Below are 15,721 nucleotides of genomic sequence, written 5' to 3'. Positions count from 1 at the left end.
AATGTGGTTGTAAGATGCGAGGTCGGCGTAAAACTGTGTCGTATAATCAAGGTTTTTAATACATTATTCCTATGGGGATTTCGTCGGGACCTAACCGATTCATCGTAAAATGTGGGTCGTCGCGAAACCGGGGGACATATAATTGAAGTTCCACTGTACTACTTTATAAGTATGGCAGGTATTACGTTGCGGCAATGAAGTAGTTGACCTGTGCAGCTTGCACAGGTTCTATACATTGCAGGTTGCTATGCTGTTGGTCATCCGTGGATCAGGTGTTTCTGCCGCATTTAGTTCAGTACGTCTTTCCATTCACATTATGAATGTACTTGTTATTCAGTTCTGCTTGTCTTTTGCTGCATATCTGGATAGCATTGACACATACAGAATAATGTGGGATACCTTTAATGGATCTCGTTTTTTTCTTTAGCGTACTGCATGTTTTAACCTGAAAGTTCTTTTTCTGCAATGATTATATGCGACAGTAGTGAAAATTCAATTAGCTGCTAATGCTGGTGTGTGACGTGCATTATTTTGTCATTAATTTTTGATGGGTCCTGGTTTATAATGTACCATTACTTCACGTCTTGCTTTTTCGCGTTGGGATGGGGTCTGCAAATGCTGTTTAGATGTGTCATCTAGCTGTCATATGTATTTCTTTGCTGTCTTTCAGGAATGCTGGTGGCCCAGATAAAACTATCGTTACTATCTATGATATACAGAACAAGTTTGTAGGTGAGTGCTATAGTTGGTTGGATTGCTATGTGTTTGATGATGGATACATTCTTGCCAAAACACCATTGTCAGGAAGCCTATGTTTATTGACGCAGATGCTTCATTAGCCTTGTAAAGCTGCCACTTCAGTTTTTGAGTTGACTCCCTATATCTCGCATCAAAAATGTCTGTTTGCCTCATGGTTTATGGCAGTGATAAATTCATGTGGCAACAGCTGCACATACTGTGCTCTCCCATCTCCCATGCAGTTGGCAGTGTTCCGTAGTGGCTGAGCATGCACATGCCACTAGTCGTTGGCATTTGTCAAAATCGAGCTGTTTGTGAGTGATTATTGTGCAAGTTGCCAAACTTTTATGCTAACATTAAATACCTTGTGTTTTGTGGGAGCATATCAAAATGTTGTTTCAAATAGTTTAGTATATGGTGACAAGCTCGTGATATCAAACTTGTATAACTTATTCTATTTGCCTATTTTGCTGGTGGTGACAAAGTATTAAAAGAAAAAATTTCCCGTCAAAAGTTAAGACAAATTATTGTACTTTATTTCTCACTGTGCTGTGTCAGTTTCCTCCCCGGGTCAGTGTATCCTGTATTTGGCTGGTATTAAGGGATATTCATCTTAATCTGATCATTCAAGCTTTTGGTTAATTCAAACGCTTTGCTCCTAAAACTATGCTTATAGTAAAGTAATTCTTTTTATACAGAAACACTGCAGTGTTGTTGACTATAACATGTTCTATATTTTGCAGCATACTGACGTAAGTGAAACCGGTAATCGTTGGCAGACAGTCGGTCATCATTCTTAAATGTAGAGATAACTATAGCTGTGTGCCAGGAATATTATACTGAACTATTGGGAGTTAAAAAAATTGTTTGTACATTGTACAGCATGTGCTCTTCATAATGCTGCAAAAAAGAGAGTGGCATTAAAAAAGTTCTACCTTCCCTTTGGAATCGAGATACAGAAGATTTTCAAATAATCTTTCTTGGCTGGCAACAGTATCTATCTCCTCCTGGTCTGAAGAAGTAATATTTTGTTGGCCATTTCCCTTGTTGTCTTTGCATAGTTCTACCTGCCCCTTTGGAATCGAGATACAAAAGATATTCATATAATCTTTCTTGGCTGGCAATAGTATCTCCTCCTGGTCTGAAGAAGTAATATTTTGTTGGCCATTTCCCTTGTTGTCTTTGCATAACAAAGAAACTGACCAGAAAAAGTTTTTGAGGCTGTCTGTAATATCAATACTTTGTGACAGTATTTCATTTCCATGTATTAGTTCCTCAGTTTTGTCATGCTATCAGATATCTAAAGTTAAAGTTTTCCACACAAATGTTTACATAACTAACTTAGCTTGTGGCGAAAGAAAGTGCACTTAGTCTCTACCAGTTCATCCTTCAGTTCCCTCATCATATGCGCCATTTACTTCAAGTACAAAGGAGTATAAAATAGCAACTAAGAATTTAGAAGCATACTGCTTGTGTTGTGATTGAGACAAATTCTTCTTTTTTTTGCCTAACGTGGGTGGGTGAAAAAATCTTTTCAATGACTAAAAAGTTAAGCAGCCACACTCACCTTGTTGCGTAGTGCATAGTATTGCTGCAGATGGTCAGCAGAATAGTACAATTAGACTTGATTATCATGAACCTTCATTTAACAAATTTGTCAACATAATGAATTTTTTATATTTCCTGTCATTACTTCACAAAAGCACATGTATTTGCAACCTCTATGTAACAGAGGGAGGCAACTTTGATATAACAAATTTTTACTGCAGACAATCTAGGAATTTTGGCATGAGCATACATCTTTCGCGGTTGCCCTGCCGCCTACAAAGCGGTGACAGTGGTGCGCTCGTGGGCCCGGTGATTCCCAAGCGCACGGGTATGCACATGACTGGCAGGCAAGCCTGCGCCCCACGAGCAAGCTTTGTCACCATTCTTGCTGGCATAGGGGCATACGCGTAAGTGCCCTTCCCCTGCAAACCAAAAAAAGAAAACTACTTTTGCGCTGGCAGTGCCTCGCTTTTAGTTAGTGTCAAATATGCGGTGCCGCGTTGGATATGAAGGGTGCTTTACCGGATAGTTTTCCATGCTATCCGTGTAGTTCGCTCTTTGTGTTTGATGCCATGCAAGCGTGCATGGCATCAAACACAATGTGCATGCTGGGGCCCCCGATGGCTTGCAGGCTTTTTGAGGACAACTGTTTCATCACTGCCGATGGGAGGTCAGATTAGGTGGAAACATTTATTAGAGATTATTACAGTGACAATGATAGATCTTCGAAAGTTGATTCATGCCGCGTTTTTGTTTGTGCCACGAGCTCGAGGGATTGTAGCCTTCGCGATCAGCCGATTAGCGCTGGCAAGAACACGACGGTGTGTTGAATGCAATGCAAAGTATGCGAGAGCAACAAATTGTAATGTTATGTGAAGTAATGCTGGCAGCGAACTTTCTTGGATCCAATATTGCGGAACTCCTACAAACCGCTGGTGTAAGCAAATACGGTTGCTCCAGGGAGAAGTGCTTTTTCCACACAATCTCTTCGCGTTGAAAGCGCACTGATGCTTGCAGAGATAGCATGCGTGCTAGCGATTGTGAACCAACCCTTAAAATAAAGGTTCACCGCTGCTACTCAAGTGACCGGGGGTCCCTCTCTTCTACCCTTTGAGTCTTTTCATACTCGTTCAAGACTGATGGTTTACTTTCTGTTTCAGCATTCGACGGCAGTTCTAACACACTCTATGTTATCGTATGCGCCATCCAGGCGATGGAGGTGCCAACCCATTCAATCTCTGCTTGAGAAGCGCTCGCACGCTTTTACCCTATTGTAAAAACTACGATGCGTGGGGGCATGCAATAAATTTGGACTTGTTATAGAACATGACGGTGACAGCAAAAATCCATTGAAAGGGTTCGTACGATTGCTATCGCAATAATAAAGCAGTTTTTACCGTTAAACAAGTGTTTTAGGTTAGCTCTGCCTTCAGTTCCCCTTTTGTTTCCTCCTTATAATGTATTTTGTTTTGAGGATTGGTCAATTTCCTTATATTCAGGCTTAACTGTATATTCAAATGCTTCAGCATCTAAAATTTCATATCTTTGCTAAAGCTGCTGCTGCTGCTGATGATGATTATGTGAATGATACATTTGCCCTATAGGGTATATAGCTGGCTCACGAAGGTATCCGAATCGTCCTGCGTGTCCGAAAAATCGGTTGCTGATCGTACCTCATTTGAAGTGCCTGACCACATTGTGGGTGCCAGGTTGCGTAGCAAGGTTTGAGAAAACAGCCCGTTTGCCATGCAGCCTACTCAGCGGCCATCCCTGGTGTGGTAGACGTGATGGCCGAGTGGGGCTCCCTCTATGTGCTGGTGCAAGAAGGCAAGCTGCATTGTCTGCGTGAGAGGGACACCCAGAGCAAGCTGGAGCTGCTTTTCCGCAAAAACCAGTACTCGCTGGCCATCAGGTAGGCATGCAAAGCTGTTTTTATTGATTGTGCTGGACGACAGTATGAACTTTATTGAAATGGTTCTTAGAAAGTGTCAAGATATGCTTATCGTGCCCACTTTGTGCGAAAATCACAGCAGTGGTTTAATGGCACTTCGTCCACAATTTAATGCTCATAAGCCATTTACTTGATTTATTTAGAGCTTGTCAGCACATAGCATCTTTTCTCGAGTAGCCCAGAGCCATAACAGTGGTCGATGTTTGGTATTGAAGCTAGAGCAATATGCTTTATACTGTTGAACCCATCTACGTTTTACTCGTATGTAAGCCGTATTCCTAAAGGCCAACACAAAAAAAATGTTGCCTTGAGTGTAGGCTGAACAGAACAAAATAAAAACAAAGTGGCTTGAAATTTTCATTCTTTAAACTGAGAGCTATGGCATGAAAAAAAGAAATAACAGAAAAGGAGTGGGGAAAGGTGTCTGGCATACCTGCTGTTACTGTAATGGCAATGCAACCAATCTCTCTCACCCCCTTTCTTTCTGCTTCGGATTGTGTTACCCGACTTTGAAAACGGAGCTTCGCCTACTTTAGTCCATTAACAGTATAACGGCCGATCTACGTGTTCATACCACACGTAGCAAGTGGCAGTAGTCTATCCAGGCCTTTTCAAAACCTAGACTCCACTGCTGCCCTGACTCATGCAGCCATTTTCACTCACTTGAGGTTATCTATGATATGGTTCATGCAGCATATGAAATTGACGATAAAAGAGCATGCTTTTAAGTGCGGTTTGTTCTAAAAAAAATGTAAAATTTGTGGATCACAAAAAATTTGTAAGCCATGACTAAACCGAAATATTTCAAGGCAACTTTTGAGAAGAACGGTAACATCTCTTGCAAAAAGTTTTAAGAAGAAATTCATAAATTCATAAAAAGACTAGCACTGACACTCTCTCTTTGCTTCTTTTGCCTCCAGAATAGTCGTCGTCTTTAAATGTCAGGGTCTTGTCCGGTAGCAGCCGATAAAAAAGCGCAGTCTCGTCTGCATTAAAAATGTCTGCCGGCTGGTATTCTTCGAGGTACTCGCGAAGCTTGCCCGCTTTCCATGTCGGGCACGTTTCCTCATCGACTGACGCCTTCTCCCCACACACGCTTTTAAAAATCAAGTCGTGGCGATGTTTGAAACGCGTAAGCCACCCATCCGAAGCAGCGAAGTCGTTGATGCCCAACATTTCAGCAAGCGATGACGCTTTTGCCGTGACGACTTCACCACTGAGAGGAAGTTTGTTGTTTCGTGCCTCTCTGATCCAAATCAGCAGTGCTTCCTCCAACTCGGGGTAGGCACCGGTGCGCATCCGCTTCCGCAATGTCTTGAATTTTTCACTTTCAAACGCATCCAATATTGAGCGCTTATTCTTTATGAAAGTCGACAGCGTGTTAGGCTTAATGCCGTACTTTCTTGCAATGTCTTGTTTGGCGGTGCCTCCCTCGTCAACTTCCTTCAAGACTTTGACTTTCGTCGCTAGGTCTAGCGTTCGGTAAGGGCCACGAGTTGCCATTATCAAACGTACGTCACCACCACAACACTCAAAATCAGAAGCGCGGAAACACGTGTGGAATCAACCCAGCACGCGGGTGACGCGGTGACACACTCGAGTCTCGACAAAAGTCAACTAAAGAGTCAGTCGATGCCGCCGATGTGATTCGCCAGCGTTAAAAAGTTTGCCGCTTCAAGATCAGTGGCGCTGCGGACAGTAGTGATGGCGAAGACACCAGAGCGGTCCGGCAGATGTTTTGGCATATGAAAAGTTCCCCATTTTACTGTAAAATTACGGTTGCGACGAGACTGTCGATTGAAAAAACTTCTAATTAACCAATATTATGGGTTTTTAACTTCGAATTATCGAGCATTTTTTTCTATACGATTGCATGCAAAACTGATGGGACCACTTGCTCATTTCTAATTAACCGAAACTTCCAATTAAGCGACTTCGAATTACCGGGAGTCGACTGTACTCTTATGATGACGAGACCCTGACATTGTAGTCGCCGCTCCTAGTTTGGTTCATTAAATTGCTTCTACTAGGGCCAGTATCAATGCAGAAATGCTAGGTTTCAAGAGAGCATGTGGTTTTGGATGTCCAGGTCATTGTGCCGCTTTCATGTGCTTCACATCCTTAGAGCTGAGACACCTTTAAAAAATTCTCACTGCCTGATGGAAATATGGGTTGTGCACAAATGACAACTCTAGTTTGTACACAATCATTGATATGGCACTACAAGTCAAGGTACACAGCATTTTTTTTAAAAGTTAGTGCTCAAAATCATCATTCATTGGTGATTCATGCATGGTGGAAGGCAAAAGTTAACAAAGTTTGTTTTTGGTAACATACTTAACATACTTAAATGATGTCATTCCAGCTTGGCACGGAGCCAGAAATATGACCAAGATGGTTTGGCGGACATCTTTCGGCAGTATGGTGACCATTTGTACAGGTGCGTTGCAAATGCTTTTACCGTTGCTAAAAGTGCTGCACACAGCTGGCTCTTTAGGGAAAAAACATAGGCATACGCTAATGTTATCTCGTTGTGCATTTTATAATCATCATGTCTTGAAACTGATGTCAAAGCAGGGATTTTTTGCAAATGGGTGTGCTTTTCAAGTGGCCCGACCTCAGCTTTGCAGTTCAAATGTTCTTCCTGAGGTTGCTTAATCAGTAAACATTACTTGGCATTGTTCCTGAAATTAGATACTGTGTATAAGTTGGGAAATGTGCCTAGTTTCCAATGTGGCGTGCTTAATAGTCAATTTGCTGCAGTACCTATTTTCTCTAACACATGCTATTGCATGTTGTAACATTTCTTCGATACCCACCTTCTGACACAGCATAACAAAGAAACTACTGTTGAATTAGGTAATATTGTGTTACATGGGTATCGGAAGGGCTTCTAACCGATGGTCTAGTGCATCGGTGGTTATGTGCAAGCTGTTGCACAGGACGTTTCGAAGGGTGTCGGGTCAGTAGTTCAAGTCAACAGAGCACTTCCCACTCTATCAAAGCTTCGATTGCCATTGAGTGACTGAAGGAAAAGCAGTGTGAACATTCCCTCTCGTTCACACAGTTCACATACTCACGATTAGAAAGAAAATCAAACTAGTATGCTCTGAAAGTAGTGTATATGAGTGATTATAATTTAATATATTTTTGCCCCTTGAAGTGTGCGAACTGCACATACTCTTGACAAATCTTGAGCAGTGCCATACTCTTCCTCGGTGCAAGTAGTGATCCCCAGCTGGCACCTAGCTTCTCCCTGCTCTGTTCACTCCTGTTGATGCAAACTCCCGCCCCCATCACCTCTTTGAACCTCGTTAACACAACTTCCTTGAGATGCACACAACATTCAATTTTTACTTCTGTAGTATTGCACATTTTTCATGATCTGGTCATGCTGACTGGTAATCGTGCATAGTGCAAAACCCGGCTTTTTGGCGAGGTTAGTTTATTTTCAGATCTTTGTCCCGCTTATGCAGATTGTCAAACATAAATGACAGAGCCTTTCGCGATATGTGGGCTATGAACAGATCAAGCTTCCAAGACGAGCGAACTGTGTACAAGCATGTGAAATGAACTGCTGAATGTTCTTTACGCTGTACGTGGGCACTCTATATTGTGCCTCTTTCCAAAACCCATCTCTTTCTTAATGTAGGTGTGTATCCTTGTTTGAAATACTGATGCACAGTCTTCATCACAACATTTATTTAAGCAGCTGTTAGCAGGGCAACCGATAAGAATTTTTCGTCTGTGCAGTTTTATCACAAGCTACTCTGTGTGTTCACAAATGACACATTGCCATTCTGAGCCAAGCACTAAAGCAGTTTCTGTTTTAGATTCGGAAGTGGCCTTTCATGTAAAAAAAAAAAAAAGTGCAGCTTCTAATGTCATAATCAATCAACAAATGTCTTGAAGCTCAATAAGAGCGGGGTGGCAGGGATACCAAGAAACTTGAGTTTTGGGTTCATGAGATGTGTTTTATCTGAATTACAATTCTTTAGGTGTTATGTTTTTTACAATCTTCTGGTATTTGTGTCTGAGCCACTTATAATTTATCTTGCAGCAAGGGTGACTATGAAGGTGCTGTGCAGCAGTACATACGCACAGTGGGCAAGCTGGAGGCTTCATACGTCATTCGTAAGGTGAGGCCGTCATTCGAGTTATGACGAACCTTCTTGCTTCAGTACTTCACTAGTTTTGAAAAGACTTCAAAGGAAATCTATTGCTAGGAAGCATCATTGCATATTAATGCATAGCTTGGTGGTAGTACGAAAGGTGGTACTAAAATTTTCAAGAAACTTATGCTGCATCAATACTATGTGATTCATGCCAGCATATTCTGAAACCGCGGCATCTGCTATGTAAATTTGGTGTTCGTACGTTTGTTGTCCAGCGTTTGCTGTGCTGGAAAAGACTATAGTTGAAGCGGTATTGTGGGCCCAACAATTGATGACCTTTAATAAAATCGGTTAATGATTAAACAGATTTGTTAAACAGCTGAACCCCTTTATAAGAGACACTGATATAGGAGACAAATGGGTATAAGGGACACCAGTATGCCTACAGTAAAATACGTGGAACAGGAAAATGCATACAAGTTCCCCTGCTTATAAGAGACATCTCATATGAAGGACAGGAATTGCTACCCGGAGCCTTGTCGTGGTGGTCTAGTGGCTAAGGTACTCTACTGCTGACCCGCAGGTCGCGGGATCGAATCCCGGCTGCGGCCGCTGCATTTCCGATGGAGGCGGAAATGCTGTAGGCCCGTGTGCTCAGATTTAGGTGTACGTTAAAGAATCTCAGGTGGTCGAAATGTCTGTAGCCCTCCACTACGGCGTAGTCGAGGGCTACCATAATCATATGGTGGTTTTGGGACGTTTAACCCCACATATCAATCAATCAGTTGCTACCCGGAGCATGGCTCTTATAAAAGGGTTTAACTGTAGTACTTAGCATTTCACTATTTCTGTAGTTCGTGTGCATGTGAGTGTGAGTATTGATTGATATGTATGGTTTAACGTCCCAAAACCACCACATGATTATGAGAGACGCCGTAGTGGAGGGCTCCGAAAATTTAGACCACCTGGGGTTCTTTAACGTGCACCCAAATCTGAGCACACGAGCCTACAACGTTTCCGCCTCCATCGAAAATACAGCCGCCGCAGCCGGGATTCGATTCCGCGACCTGCGGGTCAGCAGCCAAGTACCTTAGCCACTAGAGCACCGCGGCGGGGCAAGAGTGCGAGTGTGTATGCGAGTTTTTGTGAATTGTGTTGACACTGGCCAAGTGTGCATACTCCCTATAGCCGAGGCTGTATGTATGTGTTTCACTTGTGAGCAAAAATCTTACCGTATATTGCCGATTATAGGTTGACGTTTTTTTTTTTTCATAAATTGGCCTCCCAAAGTTCAGGGGCCGATAATTGGAGACGACCTATACGGGGAATCGTAAAGTCGACGTGGAAGCATAAAGATGACTTTTTGAGGGGTTCGACGAATGGTCGTCGTCCTCTGGTTCACTGCTACTTGATGCATCGATAACATCAGCCACAGGGGCAACAGAGTCTCGGGAACTGCTATCTCGCAATGTGCGTGTGCCGCTTCCGGAGCTGGGCATTTTTAATATCTGCCGCAACGATCGCGAAACTACGGTATACAGTGAATGCTCGCTAATTTGAACTTCAATAATTCGAATTTGTGGATAATTCGCACTGTAAGTTATGGGGGCCAAGCTTCATACAAGCCTATGAATAAAAAAGCCAGTTAATTCGAACGCGAGTAGGTTCCGCCGCGGATAATTCGAACTACACGCCACCGCGCCGGCGGCTTGGCTAGACACTTGATAGGGCGGCTGCAGAGTTACGAGGCAGCGTGGACAGGGAGCGGAGAGAAAAATGGAGAAACTGGCACAAAGGCCAGAGTGCAGAAAATAGCGCCACTTACTCTTAACCTCCCTCCCCCCACATTCTCTCTCTCTCGGCGGCTGCCTGCTCTCCGTCCTACGCAACCTCCAAGATTTGTTTTTTTTTTTTTCAAGCGTCAATCTCGGAGCCTTTGAAAATCCTGCGTAGTTGTCGCTGTTAGACAACTGATGGCATGACGAGCACACAGCAAATAGGGTGCGTCGTAGCTTTGCCCAGTCTTCTCTGCAGTCTCTGTCTCGGGCGTGCGTCGTACTCCTCGGTTGTTGGTGCTGGGAGTAGCTTCCGACTGTCGCGATTTTTTGTGTTGGTGTTAGGTCTCTGCTAACGTTCGTTGTGGTAATGCCGGTAGTAGCTTCATGTCTGTCGCGATTCTGCTGCTCAGACTTGATGGCAAGTGCCTGCGGCAAATACCGCGCCAAAACACTTGAGGAGAAAGCTGATATCCTGCGGGAAGTGGACGCCGGACTCTTGCCTTAGCAAGATATCGCAAAAAAGCATGGGATACCGAAAACGATGCTATCTACTTATATAGAAAAATAGGAGTACTATTGAAGACGCCTTAGAGGCATAAGTTGCGAGCAAAAGGAGGAGGTTGTGGCCCACAAAGTATCCTGACCTCGAGAAAGCGCTTCTCATTTGGATAAAGAAAATGCGTTCGCAGGACATACCACTGAGTGGCCCAGTCTACTGGCAAAGGCAGCGGACTTCGCCCTGCAGCTAGACTACGACGACTTTGCTGCTTCAGATGGGTGGTTGCACCGTTTTCGCGAGTGCTACGACCTCGTTTTCAGTGCTGTGTCGGGTGAAATGAACGCCGTCAACATGGAAACGTGTGAAGGTTGGCGCTCCGATGTGCTTCAAGGCTACATGGAGAAGTATTCTCCGCAGAACATATTTAAGAACATATTTAATGCGGATGAAACTGCCTTATTTTTCAAATTGCTGCCCGCCAAAACTATCGCGTATAAAGGTGACAAGTGCACGGGAGGGAAGAAAAGTAAAAAACGGATAACTGTGATGGTTGCTGCAAACATGACCGGGACCGAGAAGTTGCCTCTGTTTGAGATAGGCAAATCGAGAAGTCCTCATTGCATCAAGAACATCTGGTCCCTCCAATCAGACTACGCGGCCAACAAAAAGGCCTGAATGACGGGGGCATTGTTCGCGCAGTGGCTGGGGAAGCTTGACAAGAAGTTCGAATGCTGTAGCCGCAAAGTCCTGCTTCTTGTGGATAACTGTTCGGCTCATAAAGTCAACGTTGAGATGAAGGCCAGTGAGCTGGCCTTCCTTCCAGCAAACATGACAGCGGTACTGCAGCCCATGGACCAGGGTATAATTAGAAATTTAAAAGAATTTTATTGGCGTCATATGTTGGAACGAATTATTTTGTGCAATGACTACCAAGTGACGCTCCTAAGTGCACTACACATGCTTGTGCGTGTCTGGGAGCAAGTGACAGTGCTTACGATAGCAAATTGCTTTCGCCACTGTGGCTTCAGCACTGAAGCTCTGCAAGCTGACGAGCCACCAGTGCTCGAACACGGCGTCACCGCCCCCATGGCGGACGTTTTGGAAGACGTCTGCTTTGCGGACTACGTCGATGTGGACTCAAGTGCAGTGGTGTGTGGTGCACTCACGGATGGCGACATAATATGTCAGGTGAGAAGTGCAGAACTTATCGCTGCCATTGACGATGATGAGGAGGAGGACGAAGCACCAGTGCGGCCCTCTGCTGCGGAAGTCATGGCCGCATTGAATGCCGCCCGTCTTTTCTTAAGTTTTGAAGAAGGCGGAGAAGAGGCCTTCCGATAAATTCGCTCATTAGAGTAAGTGCTGGCTGTCGCCTTCAAGGAAAGAAGGCAGACCGTGATCACAGATTTTTTCAAAAAATAAATTGTTATGCCCTACTCGCAGTGTACTATTGTTGTTCTTCACTTTCGTTAGTTCGAACTTTCGTTAATTCGAACCGAGGCGGCTTCCCCTTGTGGTTTGAATTAACGAGCCTTTACTGTAGTTATGGTGGCTAGAGGAGGAGGTGCCAGAAACTGCGCGTGGGGTATGCAGCATTTTACAGCGAAAGCTGTTATGAGATCACAACACGGGTCTCGCGCAGCGCCGTAGTTGTCCGCCGCTGCCGGCATCCGTAACCACATGGTGCGATATTAGCAAACAACCTAGTACCAATGACACAGTCGGGCTCGAGCCTTGGACTGCTAGGTGCCAGCCCAGTATTCTACCACTGAGCTACGCCGGTGCTTGGGACTTGTTGGCAAACTTGCCCTAGGCAGGCTTGATGTCGGGAATGGAATCGCATTATGAGTAACAAAGCGTTTTAGAGAGAGACAACATTTATTTAAAAAGAAAAGTGGCTCATCGCAGGTGGGGCCCTTCGTCTAAGGCTCCACTGGCCTTAGTGGCTCGGCGGGCGCGACCCAGGGTCGCCAGTTAGCTTCCCAGGGTCCGTTCAGCTAGTCGCATCTCCCACGTCCATGTATGTACAGTAGAGCCCACATATAATGGCCCCACTTAAAACGATCTTTTGCTTAAAACGAACAATATCCGCGTGACCGGGAAAGTATGCATTGGTTCAATGGCACAAAATCGCACTTACGACAAACGTCTCCGAGCGCCGCTGATCGGTTACAGTGAACGGAGTCAGCGGTCTGCTGACTTCCCGGGAAACCAATTTCGACCAACGATCAGGCATCGGCGAGGTGCCCGTACATTCTTATTGTTCAACGCCGACCCTGCTTCCGCGACCCTCTAGTAGCCGCTCTCCCCAACCCATGGAAAGCTGTTTCCTTCCTCCATGCCCCGACCGCTTTTTGTTACGCACCCCTCCATCCTTTGTCCCCACGCTACTCTGAGCACCCCGCATCGCCAGACAAGGCATGTGTTTTCACACTGCCACCGATCTTCCAAAGACCAATCGGCCATGATCGCTGATGCTGTTGTTGCCGTCACCGGCCTGGAGTGACCAGACCATTGGCCAACGTCGTCGGCCACCGCCTGTATGCGATAGTCTGCGTCTAGTGCATGCGCGCACGCTACCCCACCGACTCTGATAATTTGCGATTCGTTTCGTGTTTAGGACTTGTTCTCGCTCACTTCGCACTCAACTCGGCATGCCTTGCATGCGCGTGCGGTAACGCGAAAACGGCTGTTAATTTGCGCGGAACGAATCGCAAAATATCGAATTTCGAGAGGCCACGCATACCCGCCGGCGTAACAAAACGATTTTTGACCACGGCCGCCGGTTATTCGAACACCCCGCGCGCACCGATCCACGCGGCTATGCTTTGACTTCTGCGCGCGCCAGTGCTCTTTCTAAGTTTTTCTACGTGCGAGTTTCGCGGACTTTTTTTAAGCAAGCTACCCAACCTGCCTCTTTCCCGTTTGTCTTGGTTTTGAAAGTGAAAGTGTGATCGCTTGGCTTGAGCGTAATCTGCGCGTTAGGTGCCCCGTTGCAGAGCGCTTGCTCATAGCTGTTGACCACCTGGCAGCCAACTTGCCGCTTCGGGCGTCCCGTTATTCAGCTGTGGAGATGGTGAATATTTCGTGGGCGGCGGTGACGGCTACATGCGCGCAAAACTGTTTTACGAGGCCGACTTCGTCGACGTCGGGCCCAATGCTGAGCCTGAAGCTTCCGAACTGCGGCGGCGATTTGTGGCAGCGCGCCGTCGACTCCGACCTGCAAGAGCGGGTGGGACATCTGTTGCGATGGTTTAATTACGGCCAATGATGATGCCAACACTGTGAAACCGTGCACGGATTGCGGCATTGTGAATGAAGTACGTGGCGAGAGTGATTTGGAGGAATTGGATTGCTAGAACGACGAAAGTTTGGAGCCAGTGCCTCACGCAGCTTATGCCACGGGCCTCGGCGAACGAGCACCCTGCCGTTTTAAATGAACTCGAGACCGCCCTTAACGTTTCTGCTCTTCGAAACATGTGTATCACGGACTTTTGGGGGCAAAAATGTTTGCGTTTTCACTCACAACTTTTTTAAAAGCTATGTTCCATCTACTACAAACTTCGAGATACAGTGAACGGATGCTGCGTCACGTTCAGGTTCGTTATAAGCGGGCTCGACTGTATTGGGTGTGTATGTCCTGTGTCGACTGAGACGGATAGCTCTGGACAGCTGTAGGTTATATATGTTTTAGTGTAGGAGTATCTCCGAACCACGGGCATGCGTTGGGATATCTTGCCAGGTACATCCTGTGAAGCTTATGCAGATTTGGGAATGTATTAGTCTGCAGGCGGCGCCAGTTCCAAGCTTGATGTCTATCGAGATCCTTGTGGGGAGGTGCCCTGATGCGGCGTTAGATCTAATCTTTGTTTGTCTAAGATTCCACGCCATGTCACTCCTTCAACTGTATCCTCTTCAGCAGCGGGTGGTAGTGCGGATCGGCCGCTGAGTACTCGAGCTTGGCTATTAACAAGTTCATTGCCATCCTGGCCCACCAGACTGACCCATGGTCAACGAGGAGCTCGTTTCCCAACAGGTTGTTGGTAATATGCCCTTGAGGTACATGCGACAAGCTGTTCGAGATAACGTAAGCAGGGATACCCTGTTGGTCTGCCAATCGAATGGCGAAAGCGATGGCAGTTGCCTCGGCTGATGCGGAGGATGAGGTATGTATGGAGGCGGAGTTGACAAGTTTGCCCCTGTTGACTACAGCGAGAGCAAAAGTGCGAGATTGCCCTTGCTGCTTAGGATAGAGACTGACGTAGAACAGCAAACGAACAACCAAGTGTCACACAATGCGAATTGCATAACGAGTGGGCCATCCAATGCTCCAACACACTGCAAAAGCTTGTTCTTAATCACCTATTAACTGTGGCACATACCCACTTCATGCGTAATTCCTCATCGTCGTCCGCTACTGCATGAACAATTGGCACAAAATTCCTCGCAATAGTTTAGCGGATACCATGCTTCTCAGAAGAATGACGAAAAATAGCATAGTGAATGCCAGCCTACTACCCTAAACGAGCGTTTAGAAAAGGCTCTGAAAGGCCGCTCTTCTAGCTTTCGCTGTGACTGTGCTGCGCCTTCCCCGCATGCCTGGCGTTTTTTTGGTACTCCTCTATCCTTGTTAGATGTCCAAATGTGAGAAGTGTCTTACTTTAACAAAACAAGCGGTCGTAAAACAAAGAGCAACAACGCGGCACCTTGGAGAAAATGAAAGGTGTGAAGCCAGTGTCATCTGTATTCTTAAAGAGGCAGTAAAGTGAAACAATGACTTTGTTCAAATCGTTAAACTGTAACCTTGAGTTCATATCTCTTGTGACCGACTCGTAAACTGTTTGTGTAAGCCGATAATAGTGTGCTCTCTATAAAATATTCCATACACCATATATCTAAAAGTCATACTAGTAATACTAAATCCAGTCCCCTCCATGAACATGTGTTTTGGTATGCACTGCGCAGAACTAAGGATGTGTGACTTCCATATTGGCATAAAGCAAGCATGCTGTTTCCTGTACATTTTTTTACATTGACTAAAGCATTAAATTCAGAAATAAAAACAAGGCTTGGATTCTAATGCAACTTTCAC

The 15,721-nt window shown here is 45.3% G+C and overlaps 1 protein-coding gene across 1 annotated transcript in view; it reads left to right on the top strand.

Annotated features, from left to right (window-relative positions):
- The window catches only part of Vps11 (vacuolar protein sorting 11), a 46,501-nt gene that overhangs the window by 8,213 nt on the left and 22,567 nt on the right, over nucleotides 1-15,721 (top strand). The window contains exons 9-12 of the mRNA XM_075888889.1: nucleotides 671-732; nucleotides 4,039-4,198; nucleotides 6,603-6,677; nucleotides 8,298-8,376. Of these exons, the coding sequence (XP_075745004.1) occupies nucleotides 671-732; nucleotides 4,039-4,198; nucleotides 6,603-6,677; nucleotides 8,298-8,376 (376 nt within the window). The remainder of the gene's footprint in view (nucleotides 1-670; nucleotides 733-4,038; nucleotides 4,199-6,602; nucleotides 6,678-8,297; nucleotides 8,377-15,721) is intronic.

The sequence above is a fragment of the Rhipicephalus microplus genome, chromosome 3 (genome assembly GCF_043290135.1).
Source record: "Rhipicephalus microplus isolate Deutch F79 chromosome 3, USDA_Rmic, whole genome shotgun sequence".
NCBI classification, from domain to species: Eukaryota; Metazoa; Arthropoda; class Arachnida; order Ixodida; family Ixodidae; genus Rhipicephalus; species Rhipicephalus microplus.
Note: the sequence above shows the minus strand (reverse complement) of the source record. Positions and strands in the feature narration are given on the sequence as shown.